This window comes from Martes martes (genome assembly GCF_963455335.1).
Source record: "Martes martes genome assembly, chromosome: 1".
Lineage (NCBI taxonomy): Eukaryota > Metazoa > Chordata > Mammalia > Carnivora > Mustelidae > Martes > Martes martes.
Window position 1 is genome coordinate 216,582,061 of NC_137888.1, and position 27,686 is coordinate 216,609,746.

Here is a 27,686-nt window from a genome sequence, read left to right on the forward strand (position 1 = left end):
TGTACGTCTCTCTCTCTCAAAACCACGACTGTACACTTCAAACGGTGGACTGTATGGTACGTAGATGACCACGTCCAATAAAGCTGTCAACAGGCACAGACCCCCCTCTGATCTGAGCTTGTCTTCCCGGGACAGGACCCCACGCCCACCCCATGTTCTCCCAGGACCCGCGAGCCGGTGAGCCGGGGAGGCTGAGGTCACGAACTCCTCGGTCCGGTAGGACAGGACGAAGGCCCTCTCGTGCGCTCTCCCTTTAAGAGGGGGCGTGGCCTCGCGGCGAGGGGCGGCCAGGAGCCGGAGGAGGCAGGAAGTGCGCGGCGGGAGCCCGGAGGCGGGGCCGCGCTGCGACCGGAAGCGGAAGTGTCTTTTCCGCGGCGCGGGCCGCTCGGTGGGTGCGCCGGGGTGAGGCGGTAGCGGCGCTCGAAGCTTTCGCAGGGAAACTGAGGCAGCGAGGGAGCCGGGAGCTGAGAGCCCTGGCCCCATGTTGTCGGTCGTTGAGAGGGCCAGAGGCGAAGGGAGTCCGAAGGGGCGGGGCGGGGCGGGGCGGGTCCCCCGGGAACGGGGCTCCGGCGGGTGTGTAGGAGTTCGCTGGGCGGGAGGAAGGGCCCGGGAGAAGGCGGAGAGGCGGACGTCCCCGTCATCGCCCTCTTCTCTCGCCTCCAGGGATGGGTTCCAAGGCCAAGAAGCGAGTGGTGCTGCCCACGCGCCCGGCGCCCCCCACGGTGGAGCAGATCCTGGAGGACGTGCAGGGGGCGCCCTCCGACGACCCGGTTTTCACCGCGCTGGCCCCGGAAGGTACGGGGAGGGGAGGGACGCCCCCGAGACCCCGGCGCAGGGGCAGGGGCGGCGCGGCCCAGCTGCGGCCCAGCTGCAGCCCGAGCCGCAGCTCCACCCCCGCGCCCCCGGCCAGATCAGGCTCGCCACGTCGTACCGCCCGGCAGCCCACCCCGGCGGGCTCGGGGGTGGGGGGCTGGGGGGGGCGGCGCCGGCTCTGGATCCCGCGCGTCGCGTGGCCGTTCGAGGGAAAAGAGAGGATTTTCCTTTTTCACCTGCGGGGCCGAGAATGCGTGGTGACAAGGGACAAGGCAGGACGTTGGGGTCTCAGGGCCACGAGGGCGAGTGGGCACAGAGCCGGCGGCCACCGCGGAGGCGTGCGGGAGGGGCATGGGGCGGCCAGCCCGGCAGCCCAGATGTCTCCCCCGGCTTCACGCGGCCCTGTCTCGGGGCGACCCTGGCTCGGACCGCAGTGAGCTTTGTGTTCTGCCCCGTGGCATTCCTTGGTGAAACCGTCCCGGAGCCCGTGTTCTGCTCGCCCGGGGCTAAGCCAGCCGTGGCCGGGGTGCCCTCGCCTTCCTCTGCCGGAGACTGTCCTCACGGGTTTGGGAAACCACAGACGGGGAGAAATGCTTCGGGAGCTGAAACAGGACAACAGTGTGATAGGAAAGACGGGCTGCTTTGCTCCGCGCGGTGGTGCTTCGTGTGCACGAGGCACCCACCGCCGGGGCTGGCTCTGGCTCGGACCATCTGAGTGTTCTGTCGAGGCAGGCAGCCCGGGGCTGCGCGAGGGCCCTCGGAGGGGCAGCTTGCTTGCAGCCGTGTGTGTGGTGTGGCCCTAGTCCCGACGCAGGTGGTGAAGTGACTTGGTCAAATCCCGGTGTCCGTGTCTGTCCCCAGACCCGGGCGCCAGGCTGGTGGAGGGCATCTCGGCGTGTCTCTGGGGGGCCTGCAGCCCTCGCCACGTGTGCGCTGCCCACCGGGCCTGTGCTCCTCTTGGAAGCAGTGGGGTGGGAAATGCGCCGCCTCCCCGACTGTGGGGTTTCACAAGGTTGCTGGCTGGGGAGGAGGTTTGGGGGGCGCGACATGGCGTCTGGCTTCCAGACCAGGTTGGGAGCCAGCCTGCTCTTTGGTTCTCTTGTGCAGGAGTGGAGGATGATACCCGGGCAGGGCCTCCGCGCACGCACCAGGCTTGTTCTGTGATCGGTTCCCTCCAGTGGCTTCGCTGAGGGGATGAGCTGTGCCCTCTTCCTGCCCCTCCCTGATCTGTGCGCATGTCCCATCCCCAGACGCCGCAGGGAGGGTGGAGGACCCGGAGGCCCGGCAGGAGCAGCTCTACCAGCAGAGCCAGGCCTACGTGGCCATGAATCAGCGGCTGCAGCAGGCGGGCGACGGGCTGAAGCGGAAGTGCGAGGAGCTGCGGCGAGCGGGGGAGGAGCTGGAGCGCGAGGTCGGCCAGGTGAAGCAGGTGGCGCTGCCCGGAGCCGTGGCTGCCTCCTTGGGCTGAGTGGTCCACCCGCTTGCCCAAGCACCTGCACCCTGGGCAGGGCGCCCCCCGGCTCCCCGTGACTCCTGACCTGCCACAGCTTAGACCCCCGGCTCCCGTGGTCTGGGCGTGCCCCGGTACCCAGAGAGCCCCGGGGACACAGCTGGGCATGGGCCCCTCCCCGGGGGTCAGGCCTGGGACCGTGAGGATGCCGCTCACCTGGGGCCACGGAGCCCAGACTGGACTTCGCATGGGGTCCCCCGCACCCAAGGCCAGGCCGTCCACCCTCCTCTCCTTCCGTCTGGGGTCCCAGCTCCCTGTAGACTGAGCCGGTGGGACCCGCTCTGCTGCCTCTGCCATCTCCACCTGAGCCGCAGGGCCCCCCGGATTCTGGAAGAGGCCGGGGTTCGGGTTCTGTCCCGTCCAGCACAGTGGCCGCGGCTGTGCGCGGAGCCCTTGCCCGGCAGGGCCCAGATGTGAGGTGGAGCCTCTGCTGGGCGCCGGCCCCGAGGACCCTGAGCTAAGGGGTGGGCGCTCCCACGGGGCAGGGTCCCGGTCAGGGTGCGGGACCGGCCTGGGAGCTGCGGGACTGCATCACACGGGGCTTCTGGCCTGGGCCCCGTGAGGACAAGCTGGCCCGTCTCCCATGCGAGCCCTCGATGTCTGCTTCCGTCCTGGTAAGCTTTGCCTGTGGGTGGGTGCGGGGGCCGTGGAGCAGAAGCAGATCTTGAAAAGGGCTTTTCACCCCAAAAGATAGACTTTCGGGAGACCAGAGCAGCAGTGGCTGTACGAGGCATCACAGAAGCCATCCGCTTGTGGGTGTCTCCCCAGAGCCCCCTGGTGCGGTCCGCTCTGCCTGGCCCCCTGCACAGGTCCTCCGGGAGCAGCCACGCTCCTGGGGTCTACGGGAGCTCGGGAGCAGCACAGCGGGCCCTGAGACCGTGACCCTGAGTGTCCCAGAGGGGTTTCTCTTTCCCTGAAGAAGGGGAGCCTGCTTAAGCCCAAGAGTCCCCCAAAACTGGAAACCAGAACGTACGTCTGGGGGCACAGGTGTACAGAGAACCCGGGCATGGCTCCAGCGTCGGCAGTGGACATCGTGACCGCCCAGCCCAGGGCCCCTTGCCCTTCGACACCCTTCTGCAGCTGCTAACAGCCCACCTGCTCGGCCCTGGTCTCCAGCCGCTGCCTGACTCCGGGATCCTGTCTGCTCTGCGGAGCCCCCTCTGGGGTCAGGCCGGGGCATGTGCACTGACCTCCCTGTGCTGCCGTCCTGGGGCCCGGGCCACACTCCAGCTCTGCCTCCAGGGACCTGTCCAGGGAGGACTTCTGAAAGCTTGTCGTCGTCTGCTGGCTCCTGATGGAGTCCGTTGGGCAGTCCCTACACTGACCCCGGGTGGAGGCCCCCCCCACCCCCCCATCCGCTTGCCTTTGGGAAGGGAGCCGGAGGCCATGGGTGCGGTTCAACAGCTTTGTTTTATTAAAGGTGCGTGTGAGCCGCCTGGTTCCACGGCTTCCTCCTGCCAGACGACGGCTGTGTGGTTAGTGGATTCGTGGGGGCAGACAGGGCTGTATTTACACGGGTCCTGTACGCTGCGCAGACCGGGCAGAGACGCAAGGGGCAGACCCAGACAGCCAGGCTTGGGCTGGAGTGGGTGGCCGCCAGCTGGGTGATGAGAGGGGGCAGCAGGGGTGAGGTAATGCCGCGCCAGCAGGTGTCCCCGAATTCAGCACCCAGCTAGCAGTGGTGTCCATCTGGCCCCGGGGCCTGAGGTCACAGGCTGGGGGTCTCAGGTGTTCCCCTCGGGCTCGCCCCAGGAGTGCTGAAGAGGCACACGGGTCCTTCGCGGTCCCCCCGGCCGGTGGCTGGGTTGGTCCTTCGGGTCCTGAGACCTTAGGCCTTCAGCTCCCGACTCAGGTTGATTGTCGGTGACTGCCACCTGCTGCCACCTCCAGGAAGCATGTACCAGGTCGCCCGCTACCTGCCCAGGCCGGATGCTGAGGTGTGGCTGTGTCCCCGTGCAGGGGTGGGGTGGGTGGGGGGAAGGCAAAACGGCTGCCAGGCATGGGCGACCGCAGGCTCCCCAGGTGCCGGCCGAGAGGCAGGCAGAGGGCGGCAGCGAGGGGGGTCCCGAAGCACGGGTCTCCCCCAGGCATGGTGGGCTCTCCACTCGCCCAAGAGGTAGCTCCGGGAGTTCTCCCCACGGCCCACGTGGGGAAACAGGCACAGAGCGGCGGAAGCGCTGCCCTGGGTCTCACAGTGCACAGGCGCTCAAAGCTGTGGGCCCTTGTGGCCGGACGAGCTGGTGGCGGGTCCACTGCCGCGTCTTCCCACCAGGCCGTCGCAGGGAGCACCTGTCTTACGGAGACGCAAGCGTGATGTCTGGCAGTACCCGGGTCCAGAAGGGAACGCGGAAGACCGTCAGTCCCAGCCCTTCAGGGTACAGTGGGGACAGGGACTGGCAGTTTCTGAAAAGAGTCCTAGACACACCGTGTGTCCCCAGGGGCAGGCTGTGGCTGTTTGCAGCTGGCTCAGCCACCATCGCCATCTCCACTGCGTGCCGTCCTGACTCCTGTCGCACAGGACTGGGTGCTTGGCGGGGCGTGATGCGGTATGACGGCAGCAGGACACCCGTGGGGTCTGGAATCAGCACGGCTCACAGGGTTCCCTTCGAGGACGGTGACCCACAGGAAACTTCCGGGTGATGGGGAGGGACCGTGGTGTCTGCGGGCGGGGCCTCGCCGGTGTGCTCCCCCTTCGGAGAAGGGACTGATGCGCGCAGAGGCTCACAGCATCTGCTCCGGGCGGGCAGTGGCGCCCTGGTGAGGCGGCTGCCACAGCAGATCTGCGAGCCGGGAGCAGCTTCTCCCCAGAGCCTCCGTGTGCAGGAAGGAGGTCGCTGGCTCTTTGGGCAAGGAGGCGCCCTTGGAGCGGACACCAAGCCCAGGCGCACATGGTCCCTGGGCGGGCTGGCAGGGGAGGGGGAAGAAGTGAGGCCCCAGGCTCGCTGTCCCTCGGTCTGTCTGCCTCCAGGGCACCGACACTCTAGCGCCCAGCGGCTGGCGTCCTCCAGTGGCCGAGCCCGGCTCCCGCCGCCGCTGTGCTGTCCCGAGGAGAAGACAGTGCACCTGGCGCGGAGCCGGAGGACGCCAGAGCTTCGTGTGTCGTAAAGGATGGAATTGAAAAGCGGGGCTGCCGCAGGGACGTCCCTCCACGCGCCCAGCTCCCCCACGCCCTCCCGGACGGTCGCCTGGGTCTCCTTTCCACTGCTCCGAGCCCACCTCCAGGGGCCCCCCTCCCCCCAACCAGGGTCCTGTCTAAGCCCGAGACAGCTCCCGCCTTTGCTGTCCGCGCAGCGGCCTCTCCCGGTCCTTCCAGGCTGCTCCATGCACCACCCCTGGGGCGCTCCTGACTCCCTAGGCGGCAATGTCCGGGGCGGGGCGGGGGCTTTGAGTTGGGCTCAGCCGCTCCCTGCCCCCACACTCCCCAGCTGGGGCTGAGAAGGCAAACAAACCCACAGAGCCGTCATTAACCAATTACCGGGCCTCCCAAAATTATAGGCTTCATCCCAGTGTAGGCTGGGACGGATGCCGAGGCCCCCAGCTGGCAGGCGCTGGCTTGATGGGGCCACCCTCCCCAGCCCTGCCCCCCACCTCGGGCGGACTCCGTCACCTCCCTGCGGCTCCTGACATGGGGACGGTCTTGCTGAGGCTTGGCCCGGCAGAGCAGGGGGCCCTGGAGCGTTGCTGCTGAGGGCAGCCCGGGCTGGGAGGGTGGTCCCCGCGTGGAGGCCAGCCTGGGGCCAGACCGCCTCACTGTGCTCGCTCCAGGCTGGGAGGAGAGATGGCGCCGGCGGCCTGTTCCCTCCAGAGCCCCCGCAGCACGAAGCAAGCGTCTGTGCGTGAGATGTGAGGCCAGTTCAGGCTGCAGTGGGGCTCCAAGGGCAGAGGCTCTGATGGGTAGATGGACCTTAGGACCACCCTCCAGGCAGCCAGACCGGCCCTTGGCCAGGAGAGGATGTTCTAGAAGGCCAGCGCTGGCCACTATTCCAGGAGGCTGGTGGGGGCAGCGGTGGGGGCTTTCTCTGTGGCCAAGTCAGTGGTGGCTGCCACCATGGGGCTGGGCACATAGTTGAAGGGGGGGACACGGGCCGAGCGGCTGGGGGAGCCATGCCGGCTGGCGGGAAAGCCGCCTGCAGCCACCCCCAGGCCCTCATGGACAAAGGGAGCAGAGGTGGGCGCTTTGGTGGGGCCAAGCCCGTCCACGTCGCTGCCAGTGAGTGTGGTGGGGCCGCTGACTGGGGCCTGGGGGGGCCCCCTGCTTTCCAGACTCGGAGACGTGCTGGAGTTGGTCTTAGTGGCAGCAAAGTCCTCCGTCTGGACCACGGCGTCGCTGGTCTTGCGCTGTGGGGGGCCGCTGGGGCCCTCCTCGGACGGGGCGCCCATCAGTGGCAGGGCAGTGGCAGGCAGCGTGCTCCGTAGGATGTGTGGAACGTCCTCGTCCCGGATGCGACGCCACGTGGTGCCTGGTGCCGCCACCCTCGGCAGCGGCCGGGCCTCTCCATCGCTGCTGCGGCGGGCAGCGTCGGCGCTGGGCCCCGGGGCGGCCCCGTCGGGCCTGCGGGCCACGCTAATGTGCGGCAGGGAGGCGTACCGCTTGACCGCCTCGGGTGGGGCGGTGGGGGTGCGGACAGGCAGGCGGGACGGGCTCTCGGAGCTGGGGCGCCGGGCGGGCCGCTCGCTGGGACTGGGCCTGGCCGCCGGGGCTCGCTGGGGGACTGGAACCTGCCTGGGGCCTGCCCGGAGCTCGTCGCAGCGCGAGGAGCAGAGGAAGACGGCGGGCAGCGCAGGTCGACTGCGGCGGGGTGAGCCGCCCTGGGAGGCGGGGGGCGCAGCCTCTGGAGTGGACAGTTCTGAACGGCGGCGACGCAGGAGGCCCGGGGACTCCTTGATAAAGGTCAGCTGCCGCCGGAAACCGGAGCGGTCGGACGACTCGCTGCCGCTGGAGCGGGCAGAGGCCACGCGCACGAGGCCCAGGCGGCCCCCTCGGGCGCCAGGGCTTCCCTCCGCTGCCGCCCGACCCCGGGGACCCGGCTCCGGGGCTGCCCTGGCCAGGGCTGGCGGCCCCCGCCTGGCTGGCCTCTGCATGAAGGGGATCCGCACAGGTGACTTCTGCGTCTTGTGCTGCTTAGACAGCAGGGCCCGCGTGGGTGTTTGGGGCACCAGAGATGCCCCGGGGCCGGGGAGGGTCCCCGCGGCCTGGGCGCCTGGGGGCGGCCTCCTTGTAGGGGGCTGGGAGGCCGGAGAGGCGGGGGAGGACCCCGAGGAGGGGGCCTTGGCCAGGCGGGCGGGCGGTGTGGCGCTCCTCTGGGGAGGGCTCAGCGCCGCCAGCTCCGAGATCTTGCCGGGCCGGTGCAGGCTTCGAGACCGCTGCTGCCCGGGGCTGGGGGTCTTGGCGGGGGCTCCTGGCTGCGCAGGGCTCGGGGGTCCCATCTTCCTCGGTGCCACGCGGGTGCCGGAGTGGCCTTTGGGTTGGGCCCGGGGGGCCGGGCTGGGCACGTAGATCACGGTCCTTCCCCGGAGCACGGCCGGCACCCTGCACGTGGTCTTCGGAGCCCCGCGTGGTTTCTCGGGGCCACTGGTGCTGTGCTGGGCCAGGGCCGAGTCCCGTTTCTCCGGCCTCGCGGTGCTACCCACCTGGCCCCCCACCTGCAGCCGCCGCCCCTTCCTGTGTAGTGTGGATTGCAGGGTGGAGCTCCCCGACAGCCCTGACCCGGACAGGATGGAGTCAGACCCAGACGAGGCCTCGTGGGTGGCCGCCGCCGCCGCCTGGTGCAGCCACGTGACAATGGAGTTGGCGCCCTCCTGGATAGCACGCCACTCGACGCTGTCGAGGTCTGAGGCGTGGTCGGAGCTGGCCGCCTCGTCCCCACGCTCCCGGGGCCCCTCTGCGGGCCGCTTGTCTGGCTGGGCGGCTTGGGGCTTGCGGCGCCGAGGGCCCGACGCTTGGAACCGGCGCCTGGGCACCGTGGAGTTGACACCGCGCCGGAGCAGCCCTGTCTCCACCCGCGGGCTCGGGGGGCCATGACGACCCCCTGCAGCACCTGGTCCCTTGTTGACAGCTGGCTCGAGAGCCTGGGGCCGGCCTGCCGGGTGCTCAGGGGGGTCAGGCTCACTAAGGGAGCTGGCGGAGGAGCTCAGGGAGTAGCACGGAGGCGTCTCATCGGCGATGAGGCTGGGCTGGGCACGGGCAGCTTGCGTGGCCTTGGGCGTGGCCTTGGGCGTAGCCTTGGGTGCGGCGTGCACCTCCTTCCTGCCAGTCGGGCGCTCTCTCTTTACCGCCCGGGGGATGGCAGATGCCCGCCGCGGGGGCACCACCACCTCGGAGGGCTCCTCGTCTGAGTCGTTGTCGTAGAAGCAGTACACGGCTTCCTCGGTGGGCGTCGTGAGGCACAGGGACTGCAGCGCCCCGTCCCCGCGGCCCGGGCTGGGGCGGGAGACGTCCTGGTTCTTGCAGGCGCTCGAGGGCCGGCGGAGGGGAAGCTCCAGCCCCTCCCTGCTCCTGCCCACGCCCCGGGCCTGCTCTGTGCTCCGGCCCGCACCCCACGCCCTGTGCCTGTGCCCTGTGGCCTGCCTGGCCGGGGCCTCGCGACCCGCAGGCTTCTGCCTGTCCGAGTGCCCGCTGGGCGGGTCCCTGGGAGGTCCCTGCAGTGTCTCGTCACTGAGCGAGGTGGCACTAGAGAAGGTGACGGGCGTGCCGTCAGTGGAGTTGGCGCAGGAGTCGTCCCCCCGGGCGGGGGCCGGCACCAGCATGTAGACGGGCACGGGCAGTGCGCGGCGACCAGGCACCAGCGCTGAGGCCACCTTGCGGAGCCGGGCGGGGACCGCCGCCCCCAGGCACTCGCGCAGCAGCTCCAGCTCCTGGTCAGCGGCTGCCGGGCCCTCGAGGCAGCCACCAGCCTCATCCCGCCGGCGGTGCCCTGCAAAGTGCAGGCCAGGGCCGCCGCCGCCGCTGCTGCCGCCGCCGCCGCCGCCACGCTCAGGGCAGGCTGGGGGCAGCAGCCGCAGCTCCACGTCCTTCTGCACATAGTGCTCGTGCAGGGCCAGCGCGCTGAGGCTGGAAGCGCAGGAGAAGTTCTCGTCCGGCTTCTCCACAGTGAAGCGCACGCTGCCCGCGTCCAGCTCCGACGGAAGCCGGCAGCGCTCGCGGCGGTCGGCGATGTCCAGGAAGCGCTTCACGTAGCTCTCCCACTGCAGGCTGAACTGGGTGCTCTCCCTCTCGCCGGGAGGTGCGGGGGCCGGCGGGGGCGTCTTGCTGCGGCTGGGTGGCATGGTCTGCCCAGGGCTGTCGGGCAGCTCGCTGGGGCTGACCGTGCCGCTGCCCAGCCCACTGCACGGGTCACTGGGGACGGAGCTGGCGATGGACGGGCTCTCGAAGCTGCTCAGGGAGCTCACCGAACTGCAGCGGCTGAGCACCAGCGGTGTCTCCTGCACGCAGTTCTCCGAGGAGCTGGACGGGGTGGTGTCCTCCACCCCCAGACCCCGGCCCCGCTGGGGAGCCGGGATGGCCACGGGCAGGGAGGCGGCCCCAGGCCCGAGCCAGGCCCCGTCCAGGTCAGCCTTGCTGGGTCCTGCCTCCTCCAGCCCTTCCAGGGATGAGTCACTGTCCAGGTCCCCGGCCTCACTAGGGCCTGGGCGGCCAGCCGAGGACAGCGAGGACAGGGAGCTGCAGCGCGACAGGCACAGTGGCACGGTCTCTGCCACCAGCTTCTCCGGCACCTTGCTCAGGCCGTCCATGGGCAGCCAGGCCTGCTTCCGGGCTCCGGAGGCCAGGGACCCCATGCCCGCCCTGGGGTTGCCCTCAAAGAGTGGTACGTGCTGGTAGGTGGGCGACAGCTTGATGGTGCGTACACAGGCGTCGGCGGCAGAGCCGTCCCGGGACGCCGGCTCCTGGCTGCCCGGCAGGTGGAGGTCAAGCCGGCTGGGCCGCACCTGGCTGCTTGGGGACCCCTCGAGGTGCTCGGCCAGCACGGCCAGTGGGCAGGACCGTGTGTGCTCGCGGGGACAGCGCCCATCACCAGTGCTGCCGCTGTTGAGACTGTCATTGGAGAGGCTGGCGTGGGCAGCCTTGAGCCGCAGCAGTGGGTGGGCCCGACTGCCAGCCTCTGGCCGCCTGCCCTCCGGCCGCCGGCAAGGAGAGCAGGACTGGGCCCGGCCTTCACGCGGCGCTTCCTGCCCAGGGTCCCCAGAGCTGAGGCTGAAGCTGTCGTCCGACGAGGTGTGCAGGGCGGAGATGTCCTCCACCAGCCTGTCAATTCGCGCCACCGCCAGTGCCAGCTTGGCCTTGGCCCTGGCCGCCACGGCCACCTCCCCGCCAGCCTCCTTCTCTGCCTCTGGGCCACTGCGGCGGGCCGGGGGGGCCCGGGCCAGCGCCTGCCCCTGCAGGAAGGGGCTCCCCAGGAAGAGCGACAGCACCGCGGGGCTGGCAGGCTCTGCGGTGGCGGCTGCGGCAGCCAGGGAGGGCGCCTCATCGTCGTCGAAGCAGCCCGAGTCCGAGGCGTAGTCCCGGGCCAGCCCGTCCAGGTGCCGCAGGGGCGGCAGGGGCTTCTTGGAGGCTGCGTCGGCCTCCGCCTCCGGCAGGCCCTGCTTCTCCAGGTGGTCGAGCGCCTGCGCCAGGTGCCGCGTGTCCAGCTCGGCCTCCAGCGCCCGCTGCTTCCGCACGTACAGGCTGGGAGCACATGCGCCGGGGGAGACGGCCGTGGCCGTGGTCTGGTACTTGGCAGGGCGGTGGGCCAGCAGGTTGCGCAGGGCGGCGGCGCTGCCCATGGCGATCATCTTGTGCTTGGAGTGCACCAGGTTGCGCAGCATGCCCACGGCCCCCAGGTCCCACAGGAGCTCTTGGTCACGCGGACTGCGGGCGGACAGGTTCCAGAGCGTGCCGCAGGCGTTGCTCACGATGGTCAGGCTGTGCGACGTCAGGTGCTGGAGCAGCGTCTGCAGGCAGTTGTGGTCCCGCAGCACCTGCCTGCGGGCGGGGCGGGGGCGGGGCGGGGGCGGGGCGAGGGAAGCGTCAGGCCCGCGCGGCCCCGCCCCCCGGCTGCGCCCCGCCCATCGCCGCGCTCCACCCACGGCTCGCCCCGCCCCTCCCCGTGAAGGGCGTACCCCCCGCCCCGCCCCTTCCCCCCAGACCCCGCCCCTCCCCTCGCCCCACTGCGCCCCACTCTGCCCTGCCCTGCCGGGATGGGAGGGCAGCGGGGGAGCCAGTTTTAGCAAACGCTGAGTAAGGTAACTGAATTTCAGAAAACGGACTAAATGTTTACTAAAATGTATATATTAGAGGTGCCTGGGTGGCTCAGAGGGTTAAAGCCTCTGCCTTCGGCTCGGGTCATGATCCCAGGGTCCTGGGATGGAGCCCCCCCGTTGGGCTCTCTGCTCAGCGGGGAGCCTGCTTCCCCCCCATCTCTGCCTGCCTCTCTGCCTGCTTGTGATCTCTGTCAAATAAATAAATAAGATCTTTAAAAAAAAATAAAATAAAATCTTTAGCACAAGTATAGCCTATGCCATATTTGGGATATTCTTATACTAAACATAACTATTACTTATTTTCCTACGTCAGAAACATTAGTGATTATTGCCTCATAAATAATACTTTATTTTGATAAGGGATGAATATTTCTTTTTTTTTTTAATTTACCATTTTTTAAAAGACTTTATTTATTTGACAGAGATCACAAGTAGGCAGAGAAGCAGGCAGAAATGGAGGGGAAGCAGGCTCCCCGCTGAGCAGAAAGCCCGATGCGGGGCTCGATCCCAGGACCCTGAGACCATGACCTGAGCCGAAGGCAGAGGCTTCACCCACTGAGCCACCCAGGCACCCCAGGGATGAATATTTCTTCATAGTATTTATAAAATTTTCAGTAAAGAACAAGTATTTGTTAATATTTATAAAGTAATACATATTTTTATTTTAATAAATTAGTTTAAAATTTAGTATAAGTATACCACACACAAGATTTGAGATATACTTACACTAAAAAATGTAGTCCCTGGGGACCAGTTGGGACCGTCCATTCTCAGTACAGAACAAAGCTTGTCCTTGGTTCCCAGCCAAGCCCAAACTGCGCGGGGACGACCCCCTTCCCCCAGCGCACCGGCCCCACGCCCTCCCCCCCGGTGGCCGCGGGCTGGGGGGGGCCGACCTGTAGTCCTCCCGGGTGGCGATGAGGCTGGACACGTTGCGCAGGATGCCGCCGCCGCTCTCGATGACGGCCAGGGAGTTGCTCTGGCACTTGTGGGTCAGTGTGCTCACCAGGAAGCCCAGGGCACCGTCCACCTGGCAGATGGCCGCCTTGTTCTCCGTGCTGTGTGCCGACAGGTTCCACAGGGCACTGAGCACACTCTTCAGGGTGGACTCCTGGACGCAGATCGGGTAAGGAGGGGGTCAGCGCGGGGGCGGGGAGCAGGGACCAGGCCAGCCCCGCCCACTCGGCTGTTTCCGTCAAGGTGTGGACAAAAGGCTGGGAGGAAAGGCACCCAAATACGTTTTCCCATATAAGTCACAGTGAAAGGATCTTGAGATACAGGGTTGGAAGCCCCAGGTGTGGACCAGCTGCTCTCCAGTGCACTATTTGTCTTGATTTCCCCCAGAGATGGGGAACTCACCCCCTCTCGCAGGTCTCCCTGCGCCGTGGCTGGCATTAAACAGCCCTGGCTGGTCCCTCTTCCTGAGGCTTGGGGTGAGGTCTCCCTGTCCCCAGCCCCCCTCTCCAGCTGGTGCCCACCTTGGAGGCTCGCAGAACACACTGCATCAGGGCAGTCATGCTGCCGACCTCCCTCAGCACCTTCTTGCTGTTGATGTCAGCCCGCCAGGACAGGTTGCGCAGGATGCTGGACACCACCTGGGCCGGGGCAGAGAAGGGGCAATGTGGACCTAAGGCCACCCAAGCCTCCACCCTTGTGCCAGGCGGGGCTGAGCAGAGACTGGAGGGGATGCCCCATACCCAGGGGAGAGGGAGCCCGGCCAGCAGAAAGGCCTCAGGCAGTGGGACACCCCGCACGGCGCGCCTGGGGCCACACTGCCCAGGTACCTGGTGGAGCTCCTCGCTCTCAGAAGCCAGCTGGGCCACGATGGCCTCCATGCAGCCCCGGCGGGCACACAGCGTGGCCTGTTGGTGTGAAGAGGGAAGTCGCGCCATGCCGGGCAGGGCAGGGGGCATGAAGTAGACCCACCCCCACCTTCAGGTTCCCTCCTCTGCTCACTGAGCACCTACTGTGTGCTAGAGCTTGAGCCCAGCCCCCATCCTCACTGCTGCGGGGGAGGGACGGCCCTTACCCTGTTGCTCCAATGAGGAAACTGAGGCCCAGACCAGCACGGACACCCAGCCCCCTAGTCCAGAGGCCCCATTCTCGGCAGAGCTGGCCCCAGAGCAGCCAGCAGGATGGTGGCCTGGTTGATCGCATGCAGACACCAGCCTTCTTGGCCCACCAGCCCTCTCTGGGCCTCAGTCTACCCGCCTGCAAATTGGGGACAACTGTCTCCACCTCTCAGGGCTGTTTCGAAGCTGTGGTGAGGTTGAGGGCTCTGATCTGGAGAGCGCTGACCCCGCCCAGCCTCCGGCTGCCCCACGCACCTTGTTGGCGACGTCCCCAAAGGTGAGGTTGGTGAGGGTCATGCCGGCATAGCGGCGAAGGGCAAGGTTGAGTGGGTCCCGCGTCATCTTGTGCATCTCGTAGTCAACCTGCAGCAAATCCGCGACGGCCTGCAGCCCACCTGCAGGGGCGCAAGGAAGGGCATGGTGCACCTGCGGGGTGCCCGCCCACGGCCGGACACCCCACACCACCCACCTGCCTTCTTCTCGGCCTCAGATGCCCTCTGCTCCCTCCCACCCCACACCTGCCCCGCTCAGGTCCCCCTCCCCAGCCCCCAGGGCTACTCCCCAGCCTCTGGGTCTTTGCACAGCTGTTCCCTCTGCCTGCAGTGCTCTTCCCTGCTGTTTGCCCAGGTTACGGGCTCTGCTCCCAGCTCCAGTCACTTTCTCAGGGAAGCCCCCCAACATCCCCCACGAGAATTCTCTCCACACGTTAGACCACGAGCCACGGAGGGCAGGCTATGGATGGCCCGTGCTCAGGAGCTACTATGGGGAAAACGAATCAGGGGATGTGGTCGGTATGGAGCAAGGGAAAGCAGCAGCGCGAGCATGAGAAGCCCCATGTCCGTCTCCCCGGGGCAGAGATGATGGGGGCAACTGCCAGTGTCCCTGGGGCAGGAAGTGACCAGGGCGCATCTAAAAACCTCCAACGTGGGGCGTCTGGGTGGCTCGGTGGGTTGCGCCTCTACCTTCGGCTCAGGTCATGATCTCGGGGTCCTGGGATGGAGCCCCGCGTCGGGCTCTCTGCCCAGCAGGGAGTCTGCTTCCCCCTCTCTCTCTGCCTGCCTCTCTGCCTGCTTGTGATCGCTCTCTCTTGTGTATCAAATAAATAAAATCTTAAAAAAAAAAAAAGCATAGTGCCGGCCGTGTAGTAAGTGGTTAAGTCACTGTTATAAAAACCTCCAGTGCAAGCCTGCGACGTGTTCACAGCAGCCGAGGGGGACACAACCCAAATGTCCATCAGCGGACGTGGACGGATGGGTGGACACAGCGTGTCTGTCCACAACGCAGCATTCCTCAGCCACAGAAAGGCGGGACGCTGACACCTGCTACTGCATGGGCAGACCCCAAAGACGTTCTGCTCGAGGGTATTTATATCAAAAAAGCCAGACCCAGAAGGACCTGCAGGACGCCACTCCCAGGAGGGCCCCAGCGGAGTCCCGTCCACACAGAGAGGAGAGGGTGGGAGCTGGGGCTGGGGCAGGGGTGGGGAGTCCGTGCTTCACGGGGACAGAGTCTCTGTGTGGAGAGATGGAAAGTTCTGGAGATGGAGGGCAGGGGTGTGAGTGCTTCCCGCCGCGGAGCTGTGTGCTCAGAGACGGTTACGATAGCAGATCTTACGTGTATTCTACCAAAAGTTGATTTTTTTAAGTAGGCTCCAGGCCCGACGTGGGACCGGAACTCACAACACTCAAACAACTGTCACCCGACGTGGGACCGGAACTCACAACACTCAAACAACTGTCACCAGGAGCCTCCAGCAACTTTAATGCGTGATTATAAGTTATTTCGGGGGACGCTTCCAAGGCTCTTCACCCTCCTGAATGTGGAAACCCACAGGAAGGATGCGGACAGAACAGGCAGCAAGTGCTGTGAACTCAGCTGCGGGTGGGCTGCCCGGCTAGGGGCTCCTGGCAGACACCGGTGGCATGCAAGTGTTTTGCCCTCAGGACCCCTGTATCCTCCGAACGTTTGTGAGGTGTGTGACCCCAAAGAGATTCTGTGCCTGTGGGCGACAGCTGTGCATACGCACTGCTGAAAACGAAAATGAAGCCTCTTAGCCCTTGGAATGTGCAGCCCAGCGGTCCTCAGAGGGAAACGCCGGGAGAAGACAGGGTGGGAGAGGCAGATCACATCTTCGTGTCCTTATCAAAACAACTGTGACCTTGGGGACCTCATAGGAGGGCGTCCTGGGCCACACTCAGAACCAGTTCCATATGACAGTCTACATGTTCCTAGTCCAAGTGTTCAAGGGCAGAGGGGATGCGGTGCCAATGGAAGTTCTTTGTTCTGGCCTCGCGCCAGTGGGTGGGAAGCGCGGCCGGGGCCCTCTGGCCTCCTGTGTTTAGACTACGTTCTGGGGCACACCCGTGCAGGTGTCTTGTGCACGGAGCGGACTGGACCACCTCCTCTGCCCCCTATGACAGGGGACTGCAGAGGAAGGGTAGGACACCTGCCTGCGGCCGACGCCTACCTGGAGGGCACACAAGGCTTCCAGGTTTGGGGTTTTCTCTGGGTTCCCTGCTTCCTTGTTTTCCTGTGTCTTCCTTTGTAAATCCAGCGCATCGGGGTGGGGGGGAGCCCTCCCCCAGGGCTGGGCGCGTGCCTCCCACGCAGCCAACCCGCTCGGGGTCTACCCTTTGCGCGCTTTGACCCCCTCCTAGGCGGGAAGCGGCATCTCCGGACAGTGAAATTGAGCATATATGGGTGTGATGTTTGAGCTTTGCTATTTGTTTTTCCCGGGTTTCGAGGACTTGTATATGGAAAGAGACATAACACTTGTAATGCTCGCAAACCTAGGATTTCACAAGGTCGACCCCCACCGCCCCCGCCACGCTCCCTGAGCAGAGACGCTTCCCTGCTCTCTGAGCCGCAGCGTCCTGGTGGCTACCAAGCCGGCCCTGGCCAGAACAGGCCCAGCAGCCCCCCCCCCCCAGCCAGTCAGGAGATGGCCGTGGAGTCCTGGAGGAAGCCAGGGGCACTCACCCAGCTCGTTCATGGCGCGGCGGTACTCCTCATCAAAGGACAGCTTCATCACGGCACAGGTGGCCTGGCAGATCTGAGGCTCTATGGGGACGGGGGCTGCGGGCGAGGGGCGGGGTCAGGGCCGTCCTGCCGCCGGTGCGTCCCGTCCCTGCCCTTCCCTGCCTTCTCCACCCCACAGGCCTGCAGGGACCCCAGAGCTCTTCAAACCGCTGTTCGCGGGCGCATGGCGGGGGGGGGGGTGCTCCAGAGCAGGGCGGCCTTACGACGCCTGTCTAAAGGCAAGACGCAGGGTGCTGCCCACGCCCCTGCATCGCAAAGGCCGATGAGGTAGTGCCTGGTGCTAAGGACCTTTTGGCAGTGTTTTTGCCATATATTAACTTTGCAAAGACCTGCAAACACTAGGGGTCCCAGACTGCACCCTGCTTGCAAAGGTCACGGGCTCTAGCCAGAGACCGCGGGAGGCCTGGACGGCTCTCCCGGCTCACCCCACCACACCGAAGCTCCCAAGTGCTCACCGCCGCCGTTGCCGCCTCCGTCGGCGCCGTCCCTGCCCTGCAGCCAGTCCCAGCAGGTCTCGCAGTAGGCTCGGATCTGCTCCAACACATGCAGGACGCGCATCTCCTTGCGCGCCAGGCCCTGGTCCGGCTGCGAGAAGACTATGTTGTGCAGCGCCGCGTTGGCGCGCATGCGTGCATCCTTGGCTCCGGGCGCCCCGGCGCTCCCGCCGCCCGCCTCGGCGCCGTGCAGGATCTGCAGCAGCAGCGGCAGACACCCCGAGCGGCGCATCGCCACGCAGCTCTCCGGGGAGCTGGACATCGCCAGCAGGGTGCGGGCTGTGTCTTCCTGGTCCCGTGTCGCCAGCATGGACAGCAACCAGAAGACCACCTCCACCTGGAAGGGCAGGGGATGGAGTCAAGGTGGGGAACCCCGCCCAGCTCACCCGGCCCCAGCCAGGGCTAGCCGCGGCCCTCCAGGGCGCCACCCAAACACAGCGAGAGTCCTGTGACTCCAGCCCCGGAGAATCGCTGGCTCACCCTGACCCCTCCTGCCCTGCATCCTCCTGGGGGCCGGCGTACACACCTGGGGAGGGGATGGGAGGCATCAGCCAGCACCGAGTACCCCCAGTTCTGGGGGGCCAAAAGTCCACCCTGCAGTCCCTCACTGGGTACTCCAGTGGGTGACCTCCTACGTCTGAGACTAGGTTGAACGCCCCCAGGACAGCTATCCCCCACCCACCTTCCCAACCCCAGAGCACATGCTGGCCCTGCCAGCATCACCGCACCCCCCCACCCCAGGTGGCCCTTCCACACCTGAGGACACTTTATGGAGACAGAGGAGAGAGGGTCCCCCACGTCTGACAGCGACGCGGGACCTACCTCACCATGCACCTCAACCCAGCCGGCCGCCCTCACCCCTTGCAGCTCAGGCCAGCTGCCGGGCCCCCCACGAACCTGGATACCCCTCACCTTGCTGTTGCCCGGCTGAGGGACACCGTCGTCAGGGTGCGTGGGGACCTCAGTCTCCGGGTCCTCCTCTACCGGCACTGACTTCACCGCCAGCAGGGCCTGTGCGGAGAACGCCGGGCCTGGGGGTTCGGTTGGGGAGCACCCCACAAAGCGCCCAGACTGCGAATGCCGGCCGCAGCCCCATGACGATGGGGGTGGGGGCTGCGGGCCCGTTCCTGCGCCCCGGGCAGGGCCCTGGCTCCACCCCTCCCGGTACCTGGGGCTCGGTCTGCGGCACGCGGTCCTGCGCGGACAGCAGCTCCTGATCGATCTGCTCCAGGCGCGAAGCGCGGATCTGAGCGCAGAGAAAGGCGCTCGCCAGGGCTGACCCCGCCCCGGACCTGGCCCCGCCCCCGCGCTGCCCCCGCCCCGCGCTGGCCCCGCCCCGCGCTGGCCCCGCCCGCTCCCGGCTAGGACCCCACCCGCGGCCCGAACCGCTCTTCGACGTCCCACTCGCCCACTCCCTGGCCCCGCCCCTGGCTCGGATCCCACCTGCTCCTCTACCCGGCCCCACCCGCTCTGAGCCCCGCCCCGCTGCCTGACTCTGCCCACAGCCCGGCCCCACCCACGGCCCAACCCCAACCCGGACGGACTCCACCCACTCCCTGATCGGGTCCCGCCCAAGCACCCGGGCCCCGGGCCTGCCACGCTCGGCTCCGCCCACCGCCCGCCCCCTGCCCCCCGCCGTTCTCGGGCTCCGCCCCCCCGGGCCCGGCTCGGCCCTCAGCCCCCTCCGGCCCCACCCACAAAGGGCCCCGGCCCCGCCCCCCGAGCCAGACCCCGCCCCCCGCGGTCCCGGCCAGGCCCGCCTCACCTGCGCGCGCTGCACCATCTCGTCCGAGGTGCCGAAGCGCTCCTCCATCAGCGAGCGGATGTGCTGGGCCTCGAACTCCAGCTGCTGCCGGATCAGGTCCATCTGCATCGAGAACTGCTGGGAGGGGCGGGCGGCGGCGGTGAGGGCGCGCCCCGGCCCGAGCCCCCGGCCCGAGCCCCCGGCCCGAGCCCCCCGCCCGCCCCCGCGCGCCCCGCGCCGCGGCCGCTCACCGTCTCCACGTGCGGGAGCTCGTCCAGGCGCTTGGACAGGCCCTGCAGCTGCGAGTAGTACCAGAGCTTCTCCTTCTCCTCCTTCTCGATCTCGTTCAACAGGAAGCACCTGAGGGGGGAGTCGGTGGGCGCGGGCTGCGGACGGGGGGCCGTCGAGGCCCCGGCGCGGGCCCGGCTCCCTGCAAGCCTCGCTTCCCAGCAGGGCACCAGCCTCGGTGCTCGCGGGGCTGCGTGGGGCGGAGCGTTCACGCAAAGGAGAGAGGCGACTCCTTGTAAGGTCTGGTCCCCGGAGACAGGCTCCGAGGGGGCTGCTGTGCCCCCGACGCCTCTCCGCCCCGGCTAGACTCCCTCTAGCCTGCGAAGACCACGTCAGGCTCGGGTTGATCCAGGCCCAACAGCCTTCCTCGGAACAACGCTGTGGGGACGCCCTGCTGTTCCCATTGTACAGAGCTCCGTGTTTAGGCTCTTTTCTTTAAACAAAAACTTATTGCCTGGGGCACCTGGGGGGCTCAGTGGGTTAAAGCCTCTGCCTTCGGCTCAGGTCATGATCTCGGGGACCGGGGATCGAGCCCCGCATCGGGCTCTCTGCTCGGCGGGGAGCCTGCTTCCCCCACTCTCTCTGCCTGCCTCTCTGCCTGCTTGTGATCTCTGTCAAACAAATAAATCAAAAATCTTTAAAAAAAAATGCTTACTAAATAAATAAATAAAATCTTTTAAAAAATGCTTACTAACTTTATTTTATTTTATTATTTTTTAGAAGATTTTATTTATTTATTTGACAGGGATCACAAGTAGGCAGAGAGGCAGGCAGAGAGAGAGGAGGAAGCAGGCTCCCTGCTGAGCAGAGAGCCCAATGCGGGGTTCGATCCCAGGGCCCTGAGATCATGACCTGAGCCCCCCAGGGGCCTCAAAAATTTATTGACTTCGAATAATTTGGCCTATGTTCCATATAATTACAGGGCAGAAGTCTGAAGCTGGGCGGAGTTAGGAGACTAGCTTGAGGTCCCAGAGCAGGGCACGGACATGACTCCAAACCGCTCCTGAACTGCCCCGTCGGACCCCACACAACCCAGCTGAGCCGAGCTGGGCGTCCGGACGCTGCTTTCCTCTGCTGGCCATGGGCCCGGGTTTCCTGGGCCACAGGCCCTCTCTCCACAAAGGCTGCCTTGAGCCCTTCTGGCTCCAGTCCTGACCCTGGCAGTGGACACAGCCCTGTCCTTGGGGAGGCCTGCATGCAGGGGACCCCTGAGGAATCTCCCAGGAGCCCTCCTCTTTGTGCTCCAGAGGTCCTCGGGACCGAGAAAGGGGGAAGACGAGCCACTGCGAGCCGGGTCCACTCAGGAGGTGGGTGGGGCACTTGCCCGTGGGCCAATCAGGGGTCAGGGATAGCTGGGGCGGAGCTGGCTGGGGGTGGGGCTTCCCGCCACGTGCTGTCTCTCACCGTTCCCGGTCCAGCTCCTCCAGCAGCCGGACGGTAGCCCTGCTCATCTCCCCAAAACTGTCCTTAGAGGCCCCAGAGCCGTGGACGGGACTTTCTTCGGGGGTGCGCACCGCGGGCTCGGGGCTTAGGGCTGGGGGTTGGAACTTGAGGTTGTACAGGCTGGTGATGTCCATCTGCAGGGCTGCATGGACACGGAAGAGAGGGAGAGGTCAGTGCCCCTTCCTGCCCCTCCTCCTCCTCCTCCCAGCTCCCTCTGGAGGAAGGCTGGAGATTGCCCCAGTGTGCAGAGGGACCCCCCGCAGGGCCCTCACCTTTCAGCTGCTCCAGCACTTCTGTCTGCCCCAAGGACACTAGCACTCCGGCCTCCTGCTCCAGCTTGCCCTGTAAGTGCTTCAGGACCTCCTACGGTGGGGGCCGGAGAGAGCGCCAGCAGCATAAGCCGGCTGTCCTGGGCTCCCCTGAGCCATCCCCTCCACAAGATGCCCCAGCCTGGCCTGCCAGCCTCTTGGTCCAGCACCCCGGTGTTTGAGCCTCCGACCTCCGCCCAGCCCCACCCGCACCTTCATGCCGGACGTCTCCGTCTCTAGCTTGGACAGGTGGCTGGAATTGTCTCGCAGCTCCTGCCTCAGATGACTGTTCTCGGCCTTCAAGGCCTCCACCTGCCGCACCAGCTGCTCGTAGGGTGCCACGGAGCTCGCCATCTTCAGCTCCTGGAGCGCCTGGGGCCACAGGTCAGAAGGTTCACCCAAGGGTCTCGGGAGGGGTGGCCCCTGACCGAAGTCCCAGCCCTCCCATCCAGTCCTTGGGGTGAGTCCCCACAGGAGTGCCTGGTGTGGACCGCTGCAGGGCTGGCCCCGAGGACACACAGCATGGCCAGCAGAGCGACAGACATTGACAGATGTGGACAGAGTCATGGGATGGACGTCGAGACACACAACCCAAACGAGCACCTGACCAGCAGACACCAGTGCCTGTCTGTCCTCACTGCTGGGTTCCCAGACACACCTGCTGATGGCCACGGGCCTCCCCCAGAGAGAGCAGCCGCCCAGAGGTGAGGGGAAGAGACCACCGACTGGCCCAGCCAAGGGGTGAGAACAAGGCCCTGCCCGCCAACAAAAAGCAGCGCGGAGAGCGACGGCCAGGCCGATGTGGCGACCCCCTCAACTGGACAGACCCAAGCCCATCGCAGTCACCCTGGGGGTCTAAAATCTGGATGCCCCGCCACCCAGCCCCCTTCACCAACAGCTGGAGCCCCAGCAGCTGCCTGCCCAGCCTGACTCCCCTCTGGTCAGCCCCCCGTCGGCCCCGGCAGCCCCATGCCCCATCTCCTGGGCTCTGCCACTGCCACCCACTTCTTTGTGTGTGGCGGCCCTTTCTCACTGTGGCCCAGCCTCCGTCCTCTGTCCAGCTGGCCGGCGGCCCCTCCTCTCTGGCTAGGCCCTCCCCGGAGCTGTCCCACCTCCTCCCCACCCCTCCCCTTCCCTCTTTGTTCCCTTCCCATCAGCACTCGCCCCCTCCCTCCGCCTTTGTCTGAGGCGCACCAATGGCAGCCCAGCCTCTTCTCCACCTCCTTCCTGGGAGCCCCCTCCCCAGACCAGCCCGCCTTCCCCTTGCCCACAGGGAGGTGTTTACCACCACCACCACCACCACCACCACCCCCCCCCCCCGCCACTGCCCCGACCGGGCCACCTGCACTCATTCGCTTATCCACCCTTGTCCCTCTGCTCCTACCCACAGAACCCTCCCCACCCCACCCACCCCGGGGGTCACCAAGGGCATGCTGCGCCTGTTGTAAAGGTGCAGAGATGAGATCAGGCCATCCGAACCCACCGGGAAGACCTACTGTATGCCTGACCCTGTCTTCTGAGTTCCCGGTCACAGTCCTGAGCCTCAGGGACCACCAACAGGCTAGGCTCAGAGGAAGAAAGTGAGGCCAGGGGGGCAGACAAAGCATGACGGGAACCCGGTCCTGGAAGGACTCAGGAGTCCAGGTGGTGCGCTCTGGCCTCGGTTTGCCCATCTGAGCCATGGGAAGGCGGTATGCCTGGCCCATCCTGCAGGCTGGTGAGAGGGTCAGGCACGGCAGTGGTCATGGAGCAAACCAGAGACCGCAGGGCAGCCGGGGGAGTTGGAATGGGAGACAGTGTGCCAAGCAGGGAAGGCCAGCCGCCTGGGGACCACAGCCTTCGCCTCCCACCCCAAGAGTGGTCCCAACCAGGCTCAGTCAGGGGTCGCAGAGCTGGGACCTAGGCCTGGGCTTGCGGCAAATTCCCTGGGCTGGAGTTGTGTCCTGGCTGAGGCTCCCAGGCCCTGCCCCACCAGGAGGAAGCACTAGGCCAGGCGCGACACCGCCTGCACACCCCTCCACTCCCTCGACCAACCTAGGCCCCCTCCCTGAGCCCCACCCAGGGCAGCCCCCCAGCTCCCGTTTCCCTCATGGGTGTCTGCGTGGATGTTCCAGGCCGAGCCTGGGACACCTTTGCTCCCCCGGCATCCTCGTCAGCCTGAACTTGGCAGTAGGGCCCCCACCAGACCCCCCCTTTTCCAGCCTGAGTCCCCAGCTCCACATTCCCACCAGTCCCTCAAGCTTTGCCCAGCTGGACCCTCTCTCACCCAACTCCCCACAGCCCTCCCACCAGGGCAGCCTCGCTGGCCTCCCACAGTCCACTCCTCATGCACAGCCAGAAGGAAGCCCTGAGAGTCACTGGTTGGACTCCTTCCCTTGCTCCAGTACTTCCCATGGCTGCCCAGTGCCCTTGAGATGAGACCCGACTCCTCCACATCCCCTGGTGCCGCACAGCTGTGCTCTTCCGCCACGCCTCTGCGTGTGCGGTTTTCCACCTGGAGCACCTTTCCCAAACCCTGCCATCCCTCAAGGTGCAACTTCCTCTAGGAAGCCCTCCTGCCTGCCGCTCCAGGTTGCGCCAGGGGACTCGCAGGAACCTCCCTGGGAGATCTCCATTGCAGAAGGGAAAGCACCAGCGGCAGGGGCTGGTCTGGTTGAGCAGGGAGGGGGGCACGACGTGGCCCAAAGACGCCCCTCTCGTCCCTTCAATCCAGGCCCCACTTCACAGAGAGGGAGACTGATGTCCAGAGAGGTGAGGCCCTACCCCAAGCACACACAGGCCTGCAGACTGTGGGAGGTCCGAGCGGTGAGCCCCGTGAGTGGGTGTGTGCGTGGGGATAGCAGCAGCGGCGCGGGCGCCCACCTTCCCGGGGCTCAGTTTCCCTTCTGGCTCCAGCCTGGAGAAGCGGAGGCTCCGGAGAGTGTGCCCAGAGCTGAAGCAGAGACAAGGGGACGGAGACCCCCAGCAGAGGCGGAGGACGCGCCCCCTGCCCTCCACCCAGGGAAGCGCGCCGCTTACTTTATCTCACTCGGGCTGGGCTGGCGGGGGCGCCGCGGGGCGAGGGCTCCGGGTCTCCGGGGTCTCGGCGGCGCAGGCAGAGGGTTCCGGGGCGGACAAAGCCCGGTCCCGGCCCGGCCAGGCGGCGCCGCCGCTCCTGGGGCTGGGCGAGACCACCGCGAGCGGGGGAGGATGCGGGATGCGGGATGCAGCCGCCGCGGCCAATCGGGGCGCGGGAAGAAGGCCTGGTTCCATGGCAACAGCCAATGGCGGCCCCAGGGCGGGGACCAGCGGCGGCAGCGGGACGTCGCGCCTCCGGGCGGGTTCAGGGACTGCGTGTGCAGAGAAGGGGGGTGAACCCCCTCCACGGGGCCGCCCCGCCCCGCCCCATGGTCTGGGGCTCCGTGTCCCCCGCACGTTCCGGAGTAAAGCGGCCTTAAGAACCTCCGGCGGCTGGATCCGGAGAATTGGGGAATGAAACATCCAGTCCTGGATGTTACATCAGAATTTGGGGGGCGGGGGGCAGGAGCCAGGTCAGCCCCTCCCCACGGATCCAGCCAGGCCTTGTGCAGATGGGTGAGAGCGGGGCAGGGCCGAGGACCCAGGCTGGACCCCCCAGCCCCTGCCAGCAGGGAGGGCCGTGGCTGGCACGAGGGACTGAGCATGGGGGATGGGCGGGCATGGTGAGAAGCACTTGCGACCCTGGCATTTCTGTCTCCCTGGCAGAGCTCCTCCGTGGGCATCTGCCGTGACTCCTGTCCTCCCGCATGTCGCTCGGTCTCTTTCATCTCTGTCTCCCTGTGTCTCTGTCTCTCGTCACACTTCTATTTCACCCCCACAGAAGGGGAGGCCGAAGAGGGAGGGGCCTGGGGTCCCAGCTTTCTCAGTTCCTCCCTGGGTCCCCAGAGCCACTTGAGGGTTTAAAACCCAGAGCCAGGATCTCGCAGCTGCGGCCAGTGCTTCCCGCCTCAGACACACGCATGCACGAGGACAAAGGGGGCTCTGGGCCAGGAGACGGGGTTTAGGGGGGCTGCCTCTGTCTTTCCTGGCTGGGACGCCGGGGCAAATCGTTTGCCCTGAGAACCTGATTCCCCCTGGGTAAAATGGGGGAGGCGGCTGCAGCCTCAGTTAGGGCTGGTGCAGGGAACGACGGGACAACAGGGAGCCAAGGGCACGGGGGCCACACTGTTTTCTGTTGGGTTTGCTGCAGGAGACCCCCGTGCCCGTCCTGCGCTGGCAACGCCGGGGGCCCTGAGAGGACCCTCGAGAGCCAGACACAGCAGTCCCCAGCCCGTGGGGCTTGAGGACAGGGTGCAGTGGGCAAGGGGGCTCTTTCTGGAAGCTGGGAAGGGTGCTCAGAGAAAGGGACACGGTGCTTGGCCTCTTCAGGATGAAGAAGAGCTGGTCATGGAAGCAAGGAGGGGAACAGCATTCCAGGCTACAAGAACAGCGTGTGCAGTTTCTGGAGCTGGAATCAGTGCCCTCTCGGGGGAAGTGGGTTTGGGCCTGGGTCAGGTCCTTATGACGGGTTTGGAGCAGGGGCAGTCCCCTGGAGGGGTCATGGGCTGAACTGGCCACAGAGCAGGGCAGAGGGGGTGGGGAAGGGACAGGGCTCAGGGCTCCAGCATTAGCTCTACCTTGATTCCCCGGCATGACCTTGGGCCTCTCTCTCTCTGACCTCGGGTTTCTTGTTTTGTTGACTAGGAGGTGGGTTGGAGAATCCTTGCCCGCACAGAACTGTCTTACCTCCCCCACCCAGTCTCAGAGGTCACTGGCCCCCAGGTCCCTCTCAGCCAAAAATCTTAGAGCGGCCTAAAGGCCAGCCATGTCCTCATACGTATGGGGACACTGAGGCTTAAGCCGGGGAGTGCCCTGCTGGAGTTCACTCATGAGCTTCAGCAGCCCTGGGTCCTGGAAGGCTGAGGGCACCTGGGACTGAGACCCCCAGGTGCTCTTGTCCCCAAGCCTCTGGAACATTGTATCTCTGAAGCCTCTGCTCCTCCACCTCCTCGAGAATCCCTGACCCTGTAAATTCTTGAGCCACAGACTCAGGCATCACTGGAAATTCGAGAACCACAGAACCTTGGGAAATACAGCACCCCGGGACCCCAGTCCCAGTCTTGGGGGAATGAAAGAGACCTCCCCCCAATGTACAGCACCCAGGCCTAGCGTGGGGACCCTTCCCAGGGAGCCTCCTGGGATCCTCTGCGCTCCCTACCGCTGCGGTGGAACCATGGGGTTTGCTCAGCCGCACCCTCACCCGGAGACCGGTCCCTCCCCCTCCACCGCCATCCCGGCATCTGGCCCCCACGCAACAGGGTCACTCAGAGTGTCTGAGTCTTCCGATCCTGACCTCAGTGCCAATTCCCACTTGATGCCCCGCCCTTTTTCGCTGACCCTCCGCAGTGCCAGGGGCGGGGGGTAGGACCCGGGTGCCCCTCCCCCCGCCCGCCACTCAGCTGGGGTGGGGCTGAAGGAAGCAGGAAGGCACCAGGTTGGTCATGCGACCAGAGATGGGACCCCGGCCCGGTGATGGAGCAGGGCCCCGACGGGTGAGGAAGGACGGGCCCCGGAGATGGGGGACTGGTGAGGCCGCGCCCCTGAAACCCGATCGGGGTGGGTCGCCTGACAGGGCTCTGGGCCTCAGTTTCCCCCGGCGGGGAGGGGGCAAGCGAGCATCCCGTCAGCACCGCGGACAGCTCCCCCGTCGGCCTCCGAGCCGGGTCCTCCGCCGACGCCTCCGCCCGACGCTCTGGCCCCAGCCCTGCCGAGGCCGTGACCTTGGGCTCCCCGCTGCGCCCCCAGCCTCAGATTCCTCTTCAGTTGGGGATGTTAGAGCCGCAGGGTTCCGGACGATTAGAGGCCCGCAAAGCGCTCGGGCCTCAGTGGGATACATTTTAGGAACCTCAGCCTCGGCGAAACGCGGAGTAGGCCCTCCGCCGGGAGCCCAGAGGGGAAACCGAGGCTGGAAAAGGTGCAGGGCGTGGCCCGGCCTCTACGCTCCTGTATGGGACGGACCCTTCGCAGGGCGGTCCCCCGTCGCGGTCCCGCCGCCCCAGGTGCTCTCTGTGCCGGCGCAGAGGGGAGGGGTCGGGGGGGGTCTCCCTCGGAGACCGGGAGCTGGGCCCGGCGAGGCCGCGCTTGCGCAGACCCGGGGTGGGGGGGTTCGCTGCGACGCGGGGGGAGGGGCTCCCAGCCAGGCGAGCAGCCTGAGGCAGTTTCCCTGGCAACGGTCTCCGCGGCGACGGCGCGAGACCCCAGACCCGTCAAGCCTCGTGCGCGTGGAGCGCCCCCACGCCCTACCTGGTCCCCGAAGAAGGCCGAGTGTAGCAGGCTCAGCAGCCCCCAGAGCCCCATGGAGTCGCGGCCGCCCCGGACCAGCCCGCGCCCCGCCCTCGGCCGCTCGGGTGCGGGGGGGCGGGGGGGAGGCACCGCCGAGACTCCCTGCGCCTGCGCGGAGGGACTGCGGGGAGGGCTCGCTTGGCGGGGCGGGGGCGGGGACTCCTGGGGAGGGGGGCGACCCACGAGCGGGTCTGAGGGACTTCGCAGGAGCGGGGGGAGGGAACCTCGCGGGACTGAGGACTCGGAAGCAGAAGGTGGGAGCCTGGAGAGGGGTAGGTCGGAGGAAGAGCGGGCTGGGAACCCGGGGCGCGACGGGTCCGGAGGAGAGTGGCGCTGCCCGGCGGCCGCCGCCGGCTGCCCGCTGGGACCGGGGGCCCGCAGCGGCCGGGCTCGAGCCGC

The 27,686-nt window shown here is 66.8% G+C and overlaps 2 protein-coding genes across 8 annotated transcripts; one reads left to right on the top strand and one right to left on the bottom strand.

Annotated features, from left to right (window-relative positions):
• Window positions 1–302: 302 nt before the first annotated feature.
• On the top strand, window positions 303–3,785 carry LOC308351645 (UPF0449 protein C19orf25). 4 transcript variants are annotated; one of them, XM_080817486.1, is made up of 4 exons: window positions 303–388; window positions 664–795; window positions 2,064–2,937; window positions 3,014–3,785. In XM_080817486.1, exons 2-3 carry the CDS (start codon window positions 666–668, stop codon window positions 2,279–2,281), a joined length of 348 nt encoding a protein of 115 aa, XP_080673612.1. In that variant the 5' UTR covers window positions 303–388; window positions 664–665; the 3' UTR covers window positions 2,282–2,937; window positions 3,014–3,785. The 4 variants fall into 4 exon arrangements, with proteins under 4 accessions (XP_080673612.1, XP_080673613.1, XP_080673610.1 ...); XM_080817487.1 differs by having other exon boundaries at window positions 375–402; XM_080817484.1 differs by having other exon boundaries at window positions 377–402; window positions 2,064–3,785.
• Window positions 3,786–6,301: 2,516 nt separating this feature from the next.
• Window positions 6,302–27,302, bottom strand: APC2 (APC regulator of WNT signaling pathway 2; the record flags this gene model as incomplete). 4 transcript variants are annotated; one of them, XM_080810220.1, is made up of 15 exons in its annotated part: window positions 6,302–11,282; window positions 12,457–12,671; window positions 13,039–13,155; window positions 13,345–13,422; window positions 13,888–14,027; window positions 16,612–16,707; window positions 17,127–17,502; window positions 18,078–18,176; window positions 18,334–18,411; window positions 18,931–19,047; window positions 19,161–19,269; window positions 20,602–20,782; window positions 20,913–21,003; window positions 21,162–21,311; window positions 27,249–27,302. In XM_080810220.1, 15 exons carry the CDS (start codon window positions 27,300–27,302, stop codon window positions 6,302–6,304), a joined length of 6,882 nt encoding a protein of 2,293 aa, XP_080666346.1. The 4 variants fall into 4 exon arrangements, with proteins under 4 accessions (XP_080666346.1, XP_080666345.1, XP_080666344.1 ...); XM_080810219.1 differs by having other exon boundaries at window positions 18,931–19,044; window positions 21,162–21,320; XM_080810218.1 differs by having other exon boundaries at window positions 21,162–21,320.
• Between the last annotated feature and the right edge of the window lie 384 nt (window positions 27,303–27,686).

Excerpts from the sequence above, each read along its gene's own strand:
- LOC308351645 (XM_080817486.1), top strand. The coding sequence starts at position 666 with ATGGGTTCCAAGGCCAAGAAGCGAGTGGTGCTGCCCACGCGCCCGGCG. Across the intron at positions 796-2,063 it reads CACCGCGCTGGCCCCGGAAG|ACGCCGCAGGGAGGGTGGAG; the intron begins GTACGGGGAGGG and ends TCCCATCCCCAG.